At 43.7% G+C, this 16900-nt stretch overlaps 1 protein-coding gene across 1 annotated transcript in view; it reads left to right on the forward strand.

Moving 5' to 3' along the window:
* Fam120b (family with sequence similarity 120B) overlaps positions 1-13178 on the forward strand; it is a 76490-nt gene extending 63312 nt beyond the window's left edge. The window contains exons 7-10 of the mRNA XM_010628925.2: positions 1098-1304; positions 2697-2805; positions 5997-6089; positions 12651-13178. Coding sequence (XP_010627227.1) covers positions 1098-1304; positions 2697-2805; positions 5997-6089; positions 12651-12691 — 450 coding nt within the window. The 3' untranslated portion in view covers positions 12692-13178. The remainder of the gene's footprint in view (positions 1-1097; positions 1305-2696; positions 2806-5996; positions 6090-12650) is intronic.
* Positions 13179-16900: the final 3722 nt, after the last annotated feature.

Consider the following 16900-nt stretch of genomic DNA (forward strand, 5'->3'; position numbering starts at 1 on the left):
TTTTTTTTTTTTTTTTTTTTGGTCAGTACTGAGGATTTAACCCAGTTTTATTTTTTTGTCTTGAGACGGGATCTTGCTAAGTTGCCCAGGATGGCCTTGAACTCATGATCGTGCTGCCTCAGTGTGGTTTTATAGGCATGCACCACCATGCCCAGCTAACAGAAAACTTTTGATCAAACTTTAGAATTAATTCTGACGTAATCCCAGTTCATGATAAATTTCTTAAAATGTTTAGACTTACTGCATTTTGATAAGGGAAGCATTGCTTTAAAGGTGTAAAACATCTGTTAGTATTTCCTTATTTATTTCACATGTGTTATGTACTCTTATTAGATAATGTAATCCATGTAAAAATGCACTGTGTTGATATGCGCACAGAACTAGAGCTGAGGATGACTGGTGCACTCGCTTGTTCTTAGTGAGGTCACTTGGACACTCACTATGCTGATATGAGTGTGAGGTCTGTGTGGCCAGGAGTTTCAGAGCTGTGAGGCACACCTGCAGCTGCCTGCAGAGTGCAGCAACCCCCTCTGCAGCACCCAGGGGTGCCTTCTCTTTGAGGACAGCAGGAACATTGGACATCAATGTGGATCTGACAAGGAAAACATGTATTTTGTGTTGATATGACATTCTTGTTTTGTTATAATCAGCTTTTTGAGATGCACAATGTCATTTTATTCTTAAGCAGTAAATATTCATTTAAAATGAGAACTTCAGAAGCTTTTATAATTACAGCAATTGTGATTTTTAGACACATAGCCTACATATCTAATGTGATGCCTTGCCTTTGAAGAAAGTTTTCCAGAGGTGAAACCCAGCAGTAGTGATCTTGCAGGTGTCTTCTAGTGGGCGCCTCTGTGATGGAGGTAAGCAGGCATTTCTGTTTGCAGCTCTGACGCTCCTGGGGTGGAACACTGTCCTGCAGCCATATCTGAGCGAACAACTGTGGCTCCATTAGCTCCCCAAAGAGGTTCCCCCTCATGTTCCCTCAGCTGAATTTGCTTGCACAGATTCTTGTAGTCAGCAGAACTCAACATGTGTCTGGTTTCTGGGTGAAGGCACTGTTTTATGTCTTCGGTGTGGGTCTGTCTCTGCAGCTCGACTACATCGACCCCCGAGCTGTGCAGCTTGGGTCCCTCCTCGTCCGAGGCCTCACCACTCTGGCTCTGGTCAATAGTGCATGTGGCTTCCCCTGGGAGACAAATGAGTTCATGCCCTGGAATGTGTTTGATGGGAAGCTTTTTCATCAGAAGTACCTGCAATCTGAAAAGGGATATGCTGCGGAGGTTCTTTTGGAACAAAATGTGAGTTCACAGTTTGTTTGTTTGTTTGTTTGTTTGTTTTATTTTGCTTTGCACATTTCAGAAACAGTAGGTTTGAGGCCAGAACCTTTAGCACATCTGACAATGCAGAGTCCTGGTCTGTACATGAAGTGAGCAGGGCTGTTTGTCTTAACAATCACTCAGCTTTAGCAAAACAAACATTTCGCAAAAACATCCTCGTCTGACGCTTCAGAAATCTACACAATTAATATGAAGATGAGTTATACTTCCACAACTAGTTTCCTGACAAAAAAGTCTAGTTACTCTCTGACACCAGAAACCTCTGCCCAGGAGCATCTGTGTTGGTTTCTCTGTGTGCTGAGGCCTCTGCCCTGGGGAGGGCGTAGAGATGGAGAATTTTCACTTTCTGCAGAAAGGCTGCTGTAGACCCCAGACCAGGTGGTGGGGCACTTGAAAATATTCAGAAGGCTGCCTGTGTCCCTGGGGATGTGGCTGCTGCTCTACTTTCGGAATACAGTCGCTGCATGGTTCCTGGAAGACTTCCAAATAAGGCCCCACGCCAAGCTCATTTGGAATATTTTAATACCCGCAGGGATGTGAAGGCAGTGTGATTTTGAGAGAGCATACTGGTCTGTTAGATAAAACACTCCAAGCTTTCATACCAGAGGGAAAACATTTGGTAATGTGTTGCCACCACCATTTCTCACCAAAGGAAAAAAATCCCAGGGTGTCATAGGATTTCTGTGTTCAGAACTTAGAAGAAGTCCAAATTATGCATGGACAGCAAAAGCAAAGTAAGAGAAAATATACTTTTCAGCTTTGAGTGTTGATGTAGCAGTGATGAAAGGAGACCTCACCTTCAGGCCATGGCCATGGATGACACTGTGGGCCCCTTTCTTCTGTATCTGATCTTTGACCACACACTTGATAGCAAATTAAAGGAGAATCAAGTACATAGGATAGAATATTCACTAGTAAAACAGAAAGCTGCTAGGAAAGGGTTACTGCCCCCTCCCTCTGTTTGCTGCTGTTTTGTGTCCTCAGTGTAACCTGTAATTAAGAATGTGAATGAGAAGATGTATAGCTCTTTAGGTAAGCTTGTGTGGTAATCAGCTAGGTTGTTTCTTAGCAATGACTGCTTAACCCACAGAAGAGAAAGGTAGGTATATTTGCTTAATGATGCTTTTCCAAGAGACTTGGGGGGTTCTTCTGAGACCCTCTCTTGATCACACTACAGGAGGACTGTGCAGTGTTCTCAGCTGTACAGAACACGCAGCCAGCTGGTTAATATCTTTCAGGACAGACTGCTCATGGTGTGTGTCCCATCCCCTCTGTGTCAAACCCTGCTATGTATGAGTTGGCCTCTTTCCAGAATGTGTGGCCAGCTCTCATTAGCATTCAATCTGTTTGCAGAGATCTTGGCTCACCAAATTTCACAATCTGAAGGCAGTGGTTTGCAAGGCCTGCATGAAAGAGAATCGTCGCATCGTGGGCCGAACACACTGGAACTCACACCACACAGGTGGGCAAGGACCAGGTACTTTATTTCCCCAGTCACTCAGTGTTCTGAACCTGTGATAGTCTGAGGTTTTCCTGAGGCTTACTGGTAAAAAATTCCAAGAAGAGCCAGGCAAGGTGGTGAATACCTGCAATCCTAGCATTCGGAAGGCTGAGGCAGGAGGATCACTGTGAGTTCGATGCCAGCCTGGGCTACATAGTTCAAGGCGGCCCTGAACTGCATAGTAAGACCCCGACTAAGAAAAAGAAAAAAAACTCCAAGAAGATGATGATGAAATGATAAGAAAGGATTAAAATTAATCCGATAGCGCTCCACTCAATAATTTAAATCTTGGTCCATTTAAAAACAACATTTCGGAAAAGACTGAATCATTAATTGAATAATTATGCTCTTTCTGTGCATACAACCTACTTCCTACAGTTCCCCAAAGTGCAGAGGCCACATGGTAGTGTGCTGACTTTACAAAAGTTTAGGTTTAGTTTTTCCTCATAATAAAGTCATGTTAGAAAAATTTAGAGTATAAAGAACATAATGAAAAGGAAATAAAAATGATCTCTAGTTCTGTCACCTGAAGGTGACAGGTGCTGACAGATGATATATTTCTGCAGTATTTCCCTGTGCTTTTATGTCATAGTGGGTACTTGATACAGTTTTGAATCCCGTTTTTCCAGGTTCCACTTAATTTACCATACAGTCTTGTTAAAGAGAGCATTTTTCCACAGTAGCCATAGAGTCTTACTTTGTCTGTTTTGAGATCTGCAGCTATTTCCTTTTTCCTCATTCACATTGCTTTCAGAAAAATGTGCATTATTTCCTTAAAATAAAATACCCTAGACAGTTGAAATGATAGATCAAAATATAATCAGATTTTAGGTAAATGCTGCCAGCTTGTTTTCTACAGTCCTTTCTTCATTTCATACCTTTACCAGCAATAAGAATCTGTTAGATGGCAACCTTGATAGCATTTAAAAATATTAAAAAAATTTTTTTTTACTAATTTGGTAGATGAAGAAATGTATTTCATTGATTGAATGCTTATTTTTCGTGGAGTTGAACATGTTTGTTAATGGGATTTTTTGTTGTTTTTTTGTTTTTTGGGGGGGTACCGGGGATCAAACTTCGGTCCTTGAGCTTATGAGGCAGGCACCAGAACCTCCAAGCTAAATCCCTGGTGAGATTCTTTAAATTATTTAATTATTTTTTCATGTCCTCCTATAGTACCTCTACCTGTAAGCATAGCAATCCCATTACTTTTCATCTCAGGCTTCTACCCTCCAGACTGTCCCCTGGAGCCTTGCTTGATAGCAGTGTGCAATCCACTCCTAGAGGCTATGCAGTGTGTGTGGCCCCACTGGGTGAGCCTTTTCTGTGGGACCTTGTATGTGGAAAGATCAGCTAGGGTGTGAAGCTGGTCCCAGACCAGAAGAACACATTTTTTTCTCTGTCTCCCACCTTTTTCTCTGTCCTAACTTTCTCCTACCAACTGCAGATAGACAGAATTTGAGATCCCAAAACAAAACTTTATTCATTACAAAATAAATGTTCCACCTTCTCCTTGCATTGCCTGTTTCCCCTCAGTGGTTGGCAGCTGAGATTCAGAGTCTGCCCCATGCATACATCCCTCGTGATTGCTCAATGGCAGAGAGACGTGCTGATGGCTGTGTGCAGGTTACTTTGAGGTGGCCATCATCAGGGGACCTGCAATCCCAGGCTCCTGTGGTCACACTGTCCATGTGTGTCCTGTGATGGAGAAGGGCCACCATACTTAGCAGAGCTTCCTGTTGTTGCCTGCTCCTATGGGCTGCTGGAGGAGGCTAGGGCAAAGCCACTCTTCCTCCCTGAGTGTGCATATGGAGGTGATATCTGTGAATTTACAGCTGCCCAGGCGAGGGGTTGTATGCAGCTTATGTGCCAGACATCAGAACTGATTCACCCAGACGGAAACCTGTAGCACTGCAGTTAGCATCCCTATGCTGGCAGCTGTTTATGATTGGCACCATGCACCCAGGGGCTCAGCTGTGAGGGCAGCAGTTGCGAAAGGGTTTTGCAAAGGAACCAAGGAGCTAAGAGCTGCAGCTGCAGCAAGGAAATGTAGTAGGTAAGAAGGCCAAGAGTTAGGTTTCAGTAAATCACTGCAGTGGAAGAAAAGCCAGGGAAAGTAAGTAGGAACTAGAAGCAGAAGCCTGTCAAATGCCAAAGTCAAAAGTTGGTGTGTTTATCTGCTGCAAATTAGGGGACTTTTTGAAGTACTGTGATTAGAAATGTGTTCTTAGGATGGTGACTGCACTGACAGTAGAGGAAAATGAGGCAGGGAGACCAGCTGGACACCATCCTGAGCGCTACACAAGGGATGATCCTGGAGAAGGTGCAGGGCTTACTCAGCATGTCCCAAAAGCGGTACCTCAGTCTTCTCTGCTCGCTGGTGCTTAAAGTCCCTGTGGTCTGTGGCCTGGGCATGTTAAATGGGTCCTTCCTCTTTGTTTGCACGGTAGCTCCAGACCATCTTTGAAGGTATCACGCCATACATGTGCCTGCCTTTGGGGAATACTGACTGAAGTTACATTATCTAGTGGACCCAGCCCCATGTCTGTGGAACAGTAGTTTACACCAGTGGTGGGTGCTGGTCAGTCTCGGCCCTCTTTCTTTGTGGGAGCACTGTGAAATACCAAGATTAAAAAACACATACATTGATGCTTAATCCATGCTTCTAGTGGAGATAAATGGAACAGGATATCTATATTTAGAAATTGATAAAGATTTTATAGTACAAAAAGTTTGTGTTAGTGAGTTTGTGGGATATTGGGAGGAGCTCCTAAAGTCAAGGAATGTGCTCAAGGAAAGAGCCTCTGCAGGATTGAGTTGGTTTGAGGGTACAGAGGTGAGGCTCATCTTTCCTTTCTGGGTTAGCAGCTTCTGGCCCATTGCTCCCAGGGCAGAACTGGTGAGCTGGAATCTTCTCTTGAAGGCAGGTGGCGAAGCATCCTGTTGGGCTGTTGTTTCTCAGCGCCCAACGGAAAGCCACCTCTCCCATTCAGGTTTTGAGGTGTAGATTTGGCTCCTTTTTGAGCCAGACTGTGCTGCAGCCCCACCTGAAGCGCTCCATGCCATTGTGAGACTTGATACTTTGGGAACAGCTGTGTTTTTAAATCCAGGGTAAAATAAGTCATGTCTGCTCACACATTGTATTCCCACAGGGAGGTGGGGAAGACAGAACTCTAGCTCCCACAGGATGAGCTCTACATACAGTCGTTCTGGGCAAGGACATCCGTGGAGAGACCAGGGACCAGGTAAGAGGCTACTGCATGCCCTTAGCCACTTGCTTTTCCATTGTGGTGTTGCCCACCGCTGCCTTTTGCAGTTCAAACATGGATTGTGTATTAACAGTCGAACAGAGAGGTGTATTTTATTCTCTGTGTAGTATGTTCATAGTTGGAGAGACTGATACACATGTTGGTATGTCTGATTCCTTGTTCATTGACATGGGGACAATAATTTTTCTGCTTACTTCTGGCCCATCTGCTCTTTGCCACTGTATTTTCTGTCACTTCATTCATCTGTTCAAGATTGTTTTAATTTACTCAACAGAAGGCTCATATAAAGGTTTTATGCAGAAGGTTCATCCTTCTAATGCAAACACCACTAACAGGAATATCCTGGTACTTTTCATGTCATGCCATGAACTACAAATAGAAGAGGCTGACAGTATGATGTGGAAAATAAGCCATACCCCTGGCTTCTCACTCATGTAATACAGATAACTTTTAATGCTCATGCTGTGCTGAATTTAGCGTATAATAATTTGCACTTAAATACATGAAGAACCTCATATTGGTATTTACACTCATTCCTTAGTTTCAAGAACCATACTTTATAGATTTTGAAATCGCCTAAGATTTTACTTAATTTTATCCTTTTATGTAGACACACTTTTAATTCCTGGCTCTTACTTTTGTGAACTCTAATGTGTGGAGACCAACATGTTGCTCAGATTACTATCCAAGGGACAGCGAGTCTTCAGCACTGGCCCAGTTGGCACTTCTGGTGCTATTTCTGGGAGCAGCCAGTGCAGGCCTCCTCTGTGCCACTGCCCAGGAAGGACTGGTACCAGCCACGGACAGTGCTTTTGTCCAGTGCCATACCCTGTCCTCTTGGCCTTCTGAGTCTGCACATTGAGTAAAGCACGGAGCTTGCTATGTAGCTCAGTGTGGGCCAGTTCCTGTGAATGTTCTTGAAGTATCCACCCCAGCCAAGATAAGCTCCATCAGTATAGACCTGTGTTTGCTTTGGAGGTGTCCTTGAGCTGGCTAAAACCTGCAGAGACTCTGCCTCACCACATCCTGCCACTGTCTGGCATCTGTGGCTTCTGCTCGCCCTGCTGGACCTGCTCAGTAGCATGCCTTTCTCTTACATTCCCTAGTGCAGCATGTCCGTGAGGATCACTGCCACTTCACTGACAGATATATCAGGTCCACATCCACTTGTGCCACATAAATTTCTCTTTTCCAGCATGTTTGTTTGTTTCGTTGGTTTTTTTGAGACAGGATCTCACTATGTAGTTGAGACTGACCTGGAACTCACTGTGTAGCCCAGGCTGGTCTTGAACTCACAGCGATCCTCCTGCCTCAGCCTCCCGAGTGCTGGGATTACAGGTGTGCGCCACCACGCCCGGCCTTTTTCAGCATATTTGAGTTTACTTTCAATTTAGAACATACTACAGTTCACAGGGCTAAGACAGGGAGCCCAGAAGTGACCAGAGGGACTGTGATTTGCCTGGAACTAGATGGTGTGACTGGGGCAGACAGGTAGACTGAGGGTGCTGATCGGCAATCACAGGCTGCCCTGGAGCCCGAGGTACCCTGGGGCCTTCAGCCACATGACGAGGTCAGCATGGCACTGACCGGTCGAATCATCTGTCTCTGCTAGGTGGAGCAGGTGTAGGCTACTTCAAGAGGACTCCAGCATTGCAGCTTTTAAGTCTTTAAGCTGACAGGCCTCCAAGTGACATAGGGTGATGTCTAAAGAGAAACATAAGCTTGACAGTAGAACCTTCCTTCCTCCCTCTGCTGTTTTAAGTAATGGGCCTGAGAAGATCTCCATGATGAGGTGATATTTAAACTAAGACCTGATGGGGGTGGGAGCAGCCTCCAGGTGTATGAGAAAGACTCTATGAATGCCTGCTGGGCAGTAGGAGGCCTGCATGGTCACAAGCAGTGTTGGGGATGGGGGACATGGAACTCAGAGACACTTGGCCAGGGTGAAGGTAGGAGAAGGGCAAGAGGTCCATGTCTCATAGTGACCAAAGGCCACCAAAGTGCTAAAGGCCTCTGGACTGTCCTTGTAAGGCTGGCCATGACCCATGAGATAGCATGAAAATACAAGCAGGCATTCGGCTTGGAGTGGTCACTTGGGGTGAGGTGGGATCCCAGCCTGTCTTCCTACATGTTCCAGCATAGATGAGTTCAAGCCGCTTGTCCCCTGGCTCCGGGCAAGCTGGTGCAAGGGCCATGCACTAAGGCTTTAGCACTTAGACGAAGGCTGGGCCAGGGGAAGAGCTGGTGGCCTTTTCTTGAGACAGGTGGTTTCCTGCAGAAGCCATGCTCATTCCTCAGAAGAACTTGCTCCTCTTCCATCGTTTTTCTTTTATCGTGCCTGTACTTGCCCAGTGTGCCCATGAGCAAGGTGACTGTGCTTACCTTCTTTGGCCCAAGATTTCTGCCCTCCTCCCTCCATCTAGAAACCAGAAGGTGAGGGCAGGTGATGAGTAGGCAGGCAGAATGGGGAAAGAAGCTGTGGTTCTACAGCCTTGGCCCCCATGATCACCCTGCTGGAGGAGAGATCTGGCTTGATGCTTACCCACGGGGAAGGGGAGAGACCTGCCGGACGCTCACCGGGAGAAGACCCCTGACTGATGCTTACCCAGCTGGAGGAGTGCACTGAGCTGCACCACGTCATCAGGGCTCCACCAAGGGACATTGCCCGGATTGCTCTCCTTACTCTTCCTCCTCTGTACCAGGCAGCTGCTCTAGGTTACCTCTGTGTTCCTTAGTTCTTCAGTTCTGTGATTCTTTGATCCTGTTTTTTCATGGCAGACAGCGAGTACTGAATACTAATACCTAACAGCAGGTAAAGAAACTGAGCTATATTGCCGACAAAGCTGCCATCAGGGACAGGCCAGAGTTGCCCTGTCTTAGAGATAGCTGGCTTGTTGGAACCTCACATAGCCTTGTGAGACAGCTGCAGCCTTCGCAAATTCCAGGGTCCTGGGGTGCCTGTCACAGGCAGACCTGCCTCTAGTCCTGAGCCCCCTACCTCCTCATGCCCTACATGCAGATTTTAAGTGTTCACGGCACAGTGTCATATTCATGCGGAACCAGCATCTAGCTAGGGGTCTTCATTGTATCTCCTGAATCTCATACCAGAGCTTGTTCAGTTTTACTTTCCTGGCATTAACTCTAGTGTTTTTATTATTTATGTGGAATTGTTTATAAAAAAAATTTCTTTCTGTCAGAAAGAAAACTGTCACTGGGTGCAGTGAGGCAAGCTGATAATCCCAGTTAACTCAGAAGACTGAGGGAGGGGGTTCACAAGTTCAAGGCAAGCAACTTCACAAGACCCTGTCTCAAAATGAAAATGTAAAAGGGCTATGGATGTAGCTCGTGGTGTAGTGCTGTGCAAGGCCCTGGATTCAATCTTTTGTACCACAAAAAGAAAACACTATCAGTTGTATCTTTAAAATACAAAATAAAGCCAGAAAATACAGGGAGGCCTGACTGACCTTGAATCACAAGGGTTATCTGTGTCCGTATGGCCCTGCCCCAGGGCATGGCCATTGGGCTAAGTGCCCAGAAGAACCCCTTAAATATTGACTTAATGCTTTTCTTTGGCAGGCTGGCAATGGTTTAAATTAGATAAGGAGAATCTTTCTTCCTTAGATCTCAGATTCTATTAGAAAATACTAATAGTGCCCAGAGATTTCTCCTCATGCAGATTACAATGATAGACTGACTCTCCCTAAAGTATGAGGTCAGTGTTCACCGTGATACACTGTTCCCCACCAGAAAGGAAGTAACTGACTCTAGAACCTGCATAAGGCCAGCCCCTCCCTTGGGTTGTCCACATACGAGTTGGTCTGTTGCAGCCTCATCCTGTGGGTCCCACCGGGAGGCCAGGGCCGTTGTGATTCCACACAGCCCCACCTCTGTGGCAGCTGTCCTCCTGGCAGGGACATCAGGCCAAGAGGCCTCTAGCAGGAGTTTCAGGTGGACGTGAGTGCTGGCTGGTGAGAGCTGGTGGGCCTCCCATGGGCCTGACCTGAGAGGCATGCAGTGGCAGATCAGGAAGATACAGGCTCTGGGTCTGGGCTCACAGCAAGGATGCAGAGATGGAAGGCCAGGCTCCACAATGGCCAAGTGAGTGTGGCTCCTGGTGATCTCACCTAAGGGGCAGGCAAGGCTTAGTGCAGAGCTGTGCTGGCTGTGTCTCCAGCATTGCATTTGTGACCCTACAGCCGTTCTCCAGCCATTCTCCAGCTCCTTCTCATACGCATCAGTGATCATAGCCTCAGCCCAGCCTATGGAAACATGCTCTTCTCTGCCTGGAATGGTCTTTCTTCTTCAGGACGTGGTCCTTCCTGAATTCTTGGTCATAGTCCTGTTGCTGCATATTAAATGCACCGCACAGAAACTAGTAGCTTAATGAAACAGACTCAGTACAGACTGAATGGCTGGGGGGTTCCTAACACAAGTGCACGTTTCTCTGGATACTAGATAATTCCTGAACTGGTCCACAGTGCTGTGATGATGTAGATAGTGCCAGGCTTTCTGCTTTATCCCCCGGTGTTTTGCTTTTAAATCCAGTGCATTCATCCGTAACTACCAATTAGTTTGCATTTCATTTCTGACATTTCTTTAGGAATATAGAAACAAAACTATAGAAACAAAAAGCCAGATAACCAAAAGGCACACATTTCTTCCTGATCCAGAAGAACGGTGACAAGATTGTAGCCAGTGAGTCCTAAACACACCAGTGCCAGGCCACACAGGTTGTAGGCAGTCGGTGCTGCTGCTTGAGTGAGTGAGCAGCAGGGCATCAGCTTTTCTTGCCTCCATCCTGGCTACCTGAAGGGGATCCCTCCCAGGCTGGGAGTCAGGCTGCATGGCACAAACCCCATCACCATGAAGCCACTTTGAATGTCAGGGCGCATCTGAAGCCTGACATTAAGGTATGTGTCTGGCTGGCCGCAAGGCCCTGAAGCATGCTTACCACTGCAGTTCTACTTACTTGGAACCAGAAAACTGTGCTGCCCAAATACACCCTGAAATCTGCTGAGAGGTTATTCCCTGGTTTGAGACCTAAATCTTTGAAGGAGAGCCCTTCTTTGTGGGGTGGATCATAACAGGAACACAGCACAGAATGTCGCCAGAGGTCATGGGACAAAAGGCTGACCTGAATGTGGAGTGCTGAGCTGTTGGTGAGGGTCTCAGGACCAGAACAGCTGTGCTCCTGCCAGGTGGCTTGGGAGCAGGAGTGCACATTCGTTTGCAGCGGGCCTGAGTCCACAGGTGTGCTGTCAGTGGTTCTAGCTTTCTGATTCTAGATGTTCTGTATAAAGTATCTGTTGCACAGCCTTTCATTAGGACTGGAATGTTTTCCAGATCAAATAATTTACTTTTTCATGGTTAATTACTACAATTGAACTTGAGGCAGCACATTTTTTGCTGGATTTTCCCTGCATTGAATGTAGTCCTATTTTTGTATTTTGTATTCCAACGTAGAATCAAAAGGCAAAATTCTTGGTGTTAGCAAACTCAGAGTGCCTCCTAATAAAAGTGTTCTGTTACTGCCAGAGTTGGCAAAGTTCCAGAGCATGGACAAGTGTGGGCCAGCTGGGGAACTGGGAGCTGTGGGGAAGCAAGACCTCCCTGAGAGGACACCTTTGAGGTGGTCAGCTTCAAAGAGAGGCAGAACGGCCCCACTCAGAACAAATGGGCACCAAAGCCTTCCCTTGCTGATGTTTTCAAAGCTGGGAGGAATGATGTGTTAGATTCCACAGTCAGGATCTGTAATGTTGCCTGAGATGCTTGACATTCTCCCTTCTCCATGGGAATTCTGAAGGCAACTCCCTCTCCTCATCTGGGATAACAGGGGTGTGGGAATCATCATGTTAATTTGTTTTGGCCATCTGCCTTCTGCTGGAGCCCTGAGTCTTCACACCTCTAGGGGTCATCAGGCATGGTGCTATAAGGCTGTACTTTGGGTAGCCCATGCTTTGTAGGCTGGTGGAAAACAAGGACTGAAATTTTTTTTTTAAGCTGTGATGCACTATCACCTTTTTTGAATCATAGGAGAGTGGCTGTGCTCTGAGTCTCTTCCCAGCATTCCCTGTCTGTCAGAAAGGCAGAAAATGGCCAACCATGCCATGGGCTGTGGAAGGAAGCTCTGACTTAGCCCTGGAAAAGCCACATGCATGGCTTGTGTGTGTGTGTGTGTGTGTGTGTGCTTGGCAGAAAGTCTCATGTGAGCCATCTGCATATGAATTTCCATTTCCAAAGTCATTAGCAAGTAATAAATGTCTAGATATCATGCAGATGGTTGGAACTGGTGTTAAGAGGAACAATTTTGACAGTTTCCTTCCACTAACAGCACTAGCTCCTAATTAATTGCTTCCACTTTAATGGAATAATTATAGAACAAAATTTTAATGACAGGTGGCCAAAACTGAAAGAATAAAGCTCTGTTCTTTGTACACAACTCAGCATGCCGTTTTTATGCAGGCTAAAAAATGTACAGGTTTTTGTTTGACTATTTGGAAAGAGTTAATTCTTTGGTTTCATGTCTGTTTGGTGCAGGAAGCAGACAGTATGAGCATGACCAATGGAGAAGGTACTAGGTGTCCGAGTCAGTTCCTCACCTGCATCTTCAGGAGAAGCAGTAGACTTTGTTCAGACAACAGGAATTTTTCACCACGTGCAGTTCCCACAGGGTTCACATGTTGCACCCTCCTGATTGGAATCAACTTGCTTGAAGACAAGTTTGTTTCCTCCAGTAACAGTGCGGAGGAGAGGACAAAGTGGAGACGAGGCATAGCCCAAGTTGCATGCTTCCTCAGAGAAGAGTCTACAGTGATGCCACCTTGCCAAGCTGGAAGGGGAAAGTGGCTGGGAGCCAGACCCTCAGTGGATAGAAGGAAAATGCCCTTTGCAATGAACTTGCCCTTGTGTCATGAGAAGCTTTCTTTGGCTCATTTTCACAAGTTGTGCCTGCGTCCCTGGCCCACAACAATCATTATTAATGTCATATATGTCATCTTATTTTTTGCATCCATTGTTTTGAGGCAACATTCATTTTTTTTAACAAATCGTAATCTTAACTATATCTTGTTTTTTTAAAAACACTATTAGATTGTGAATATGTTTTTCCATATTATTAAAAAATCTTTGAAAACATGTCTAAAGCCATTTAGTATTTCATAAATTTTCTCATTAAAAATTCTAATAAAAAAATCAAGTTTCCAACTATTTCTTGCTTTGGTTCTCCTAAGTACTTGAACAGAAAAGAGCAAAAACCAAGTTCCTGCCTCCCTGACGGAAGAATTGGTTTTGCCAGGGGCAGGACACCGTGTGTCTGACTCCTGAGTCTGTTTGTCATGTCACCCTTCTATTTTGCGAGGTTTCAGCCCTGTATTTTACAGCAATTCATGTAAAAAGGTCTGAGTTCTCAGTGCAACCAGACAGGAAGCCTGCAGCGTACATGTGGAGAGGAGGCAAGAGCTGAGCTGCCAAGAAGCCTAATTTATGATCCTACTAATGAATGGTACATTTGCTGCTCTTTATCTGTGAACACTGAAGAGCATTTGTTTCTTAAAAAACATTTTAAATGAATCCAAGTTCAGAGTAATCCTTTTCACGGAGCAATTTTCAGATAATCCAAGAATTGAAACTTTAATTCCCCACACTATATTGAGCTATACCTATGTGTATTGATAATAGCATGCTAGGTTAGACTCAGAAGACAAGAATTTCTTACTATAAAAACTTTATTGCAAATAAAAATGCTTTTAAAAAAAGTATAAAGAAGAAAAATATGTTTATTCCCAATCTCCTCCCCGCAAGACAAACACTAAGGACATCTTTGGGGAAATTCCTACCAGGTTTTTTGCTATACATATATTTGGAAACTTTTTCCCAATTTTTAAATTGTTTGTGTGGATTAATGAGTTTCATTTTGGCAGATTTATACATGCACATAGAATCCTTGGGTCATTCTCACATCCCCCTGCCTTTCTAATTTCACTTTTTTTTTTTTTTTTTTTAATTTGCTCAGGGCAGGTTGGGTGGGTTCAGTGTGTGTGCTACATTTTGCTCTCACTCACTTCTTGTCTGCCTGGGATGGCTATGCCTGCCAGGGTCATTTCTGAGCCACACTGCCATTCTGAAGGTACTTGGTCCACTTAAGACATGCTCACTTGTGATTACTAGAGGTTATGTCCTTCCAGTTGCTGCTACTTTACAATCAAGCCCCTAAACATACTCATACTTAGTTTGCATATCTACAGTGCGAAGTACCCAGGCCAACACTTGGCCGTGAATATAGCTCCTGTCTTGGTCTGGCCTTAAAGTTCGGTCTCACATTAGGCAAAAAAAGGTCACATTGTCTCCAGACATTCGAACACATTTGTATTTTGTGGGTTTGAGAAACCGTAACCACTGTTTCCAGGTCCTTGAAGATGTTTGCATACCTAATTTTGTTCCGTGCATATATATCTACAACATTGTTTCCTGGCTATGGAAATAGGCTTCTCCCCCCATTTTATTTATGAGAGTTTTCTATCAAAATATCCACTTCATATTCCTTCAATTTCTGCTCCTTTGAAAGCACCACTGCTTCTCTTTGCTGCCATTTATATAACATACATTTCTATGAAACTCATTTCCTTTCATAATGTTTAAATTCTAACATGGCACTAAAAGGCCATTGTATTGATATGATCAGTATTGGAAAAACCAGTGCATTGAATTTTTTGTAATTTAATATTGCTTATAAGTTATCTATGCAGTCAAATCTGGTAGAATTTCCATACATCAATTCAAGTGTTTCACATTTCTTTCATTACTTGCAAGACATTTCAGCATCCCATGAACCAGGGTTTTGTTGAAAAGCAGTGACTAGAAAGGAGGAGGCACCCAAATAGCTCTTGTGGACGCAGCAGTTACGCAAGCATTGGATCAGCTAAAACTTGCATTAGCTTCAAGCTGACCTCTGTATCTCAGAGGCAGGGTCTTCAAGAAACTTCATTTCTGCATTTATCGTGTTTGAAAAAAAATGTAGAGTCAGGAAAAAATTTGTTGGGAGACCAAAGACATATATTTATCCAGTGTTATTAGCCAGAACTTAACTACTACATGTATAATGTATGCCTACTTGGGCAAATTGATGCAGGTAGATAGAATTACTGATTCAAAGATACATACATTTACTTATGGAAAACTGGCTATCCACATGTAGCAGATTGAGTCTAGACCATTACCACAGCGTGGACCAAAGTTAAAAGTGGCCAAAGATCTGAAAATTAAAGCAAAAACAATCTGCTGTTAGATAAAATAAGCAAAACTCAAAAACATAGGTGTGGGCAAATTATACAGAAATAACCAAGAATCAACAAATGGGACCATGTCAAACTTCTGTACGGCAAGGGAAACAAAAGTAGAGACAACATACAGAATGGGAAAAATGTTGCTAGCTATTCCTCAGAGGACTAACTAACACAGTAATTCCCCAACTCACAAATGAGTTCTGATCTGGGAGATACAAATGTTTTGCCAATCTGTGTCTTTTGACTGGGGAATTGAGACCATTCACCTTGAGTTATTACTGAAAGGTATTGACTTGTCATTGCATTATTTTACCATTGATGAGTCCCCTTTTTTCCTTTCTGTTTAACTGCTTGCTCTGCATGGTGTATTTATTCTATTAGAGTTTTTGGCATTGTTAGCTTCACTGTCTCATTCTAGGATATCCTTGGGAACTGTTTGGAGTTCTGCTTTAGTGGTCCTGCATTTCTTATGGTGTTCATTGTCATGGAAATATCTTATTTCTCCATAAAATTGTAAAGATAGCTTTGCAGAATATATCTGTCTGGGTTGGAAGTTAGTTTCCTTTAGAGCTTGAAACACTTCACTCCAAGCCCTTCTGGCCTTTAAAGTTTGTGTTGAGAAGTCTGCTGTAGTTCTAAATAAGTGATCCATTACTTTCCTCTAACCATTTTTAAGATTGTGTCCTTGTGTTGAACTTCTGAGAGTTTGACTATAATACAGAGTTCTTCTCTGATGATGGCTATTTGAGGTTCTGTATGCCTCACTTATCTGTATGTTTATTTCTTTCCCCATATTTGTAAAGTTTTTTGCTATTATTTCTGTAAGAAGGCTTTTGTGCCATTTGTGTTATCTTCTGATTTTTCTCTAATTCCGCTTAATCTTAGATTAGTCTTCTTTGCATCATCTACCTGCTTGTTGGATCCATTTTTAAACGTTCGCTTGTGTGTTTAAGGCATTTCTGAGTAACTGGTCCCCAGGATCAGCCCTATCTTCTAGTGCTGACCCTCTTTTCTTACACTGATCACTTCTGCTGCCCATACTTTAGAGTTTTAATGTCCTCAATTTCTGTTTCATATCTTTTTATGGACTTGAATTCTTCACTAAACTGGTCATTTATATTTTGTATCATTTTGTTCAGTCATGTAGTTTTTTTTTTTTTTTTTACTCATGTGTTCTGTAAACTTGCCAATTTTTTATTAAGTCTATTATCTGTTTAGTTATATATTCTTTGAGCTCACCATGCACTTTATTGATCTTTTTTAATCCCTTCTTTTATCATCTTTTCTCATTGATAGAAACCATGAAAAACATTTACATTGTCCCATATTACAACACAATATTTCAATGGAATATTTCTTGTTATAAATAAGATCTTACTGATTGGTATAACTGAAATAAGTCTACAGTTCTTCAAGGTAAAGCAAAATGACATAGTAAATGTTTGCTTAAAATTTTTAAATCCAGATAAACTTATAGCTTCATTGTAAACATCCTATGTAGTCCAT

Source organism: Fukomys damarensis, unplaced genomic scaffold, assembly GCF_012274545.1.
Source record: "Fukomys damarensis isolate Sample0158 unplaced genomic scaffold, DMR_v1.0_HiC HiC_scaffold_14, whole genome shotgun sequence".
In the NCBI taxonomy this organism is placed as follows: domain Eukaryota; kingdom Metazoa; phylum Chordata; class Mammalia; order Rodentia; family Bathyergidae; genus Fukomys; species Fukomys damarensis.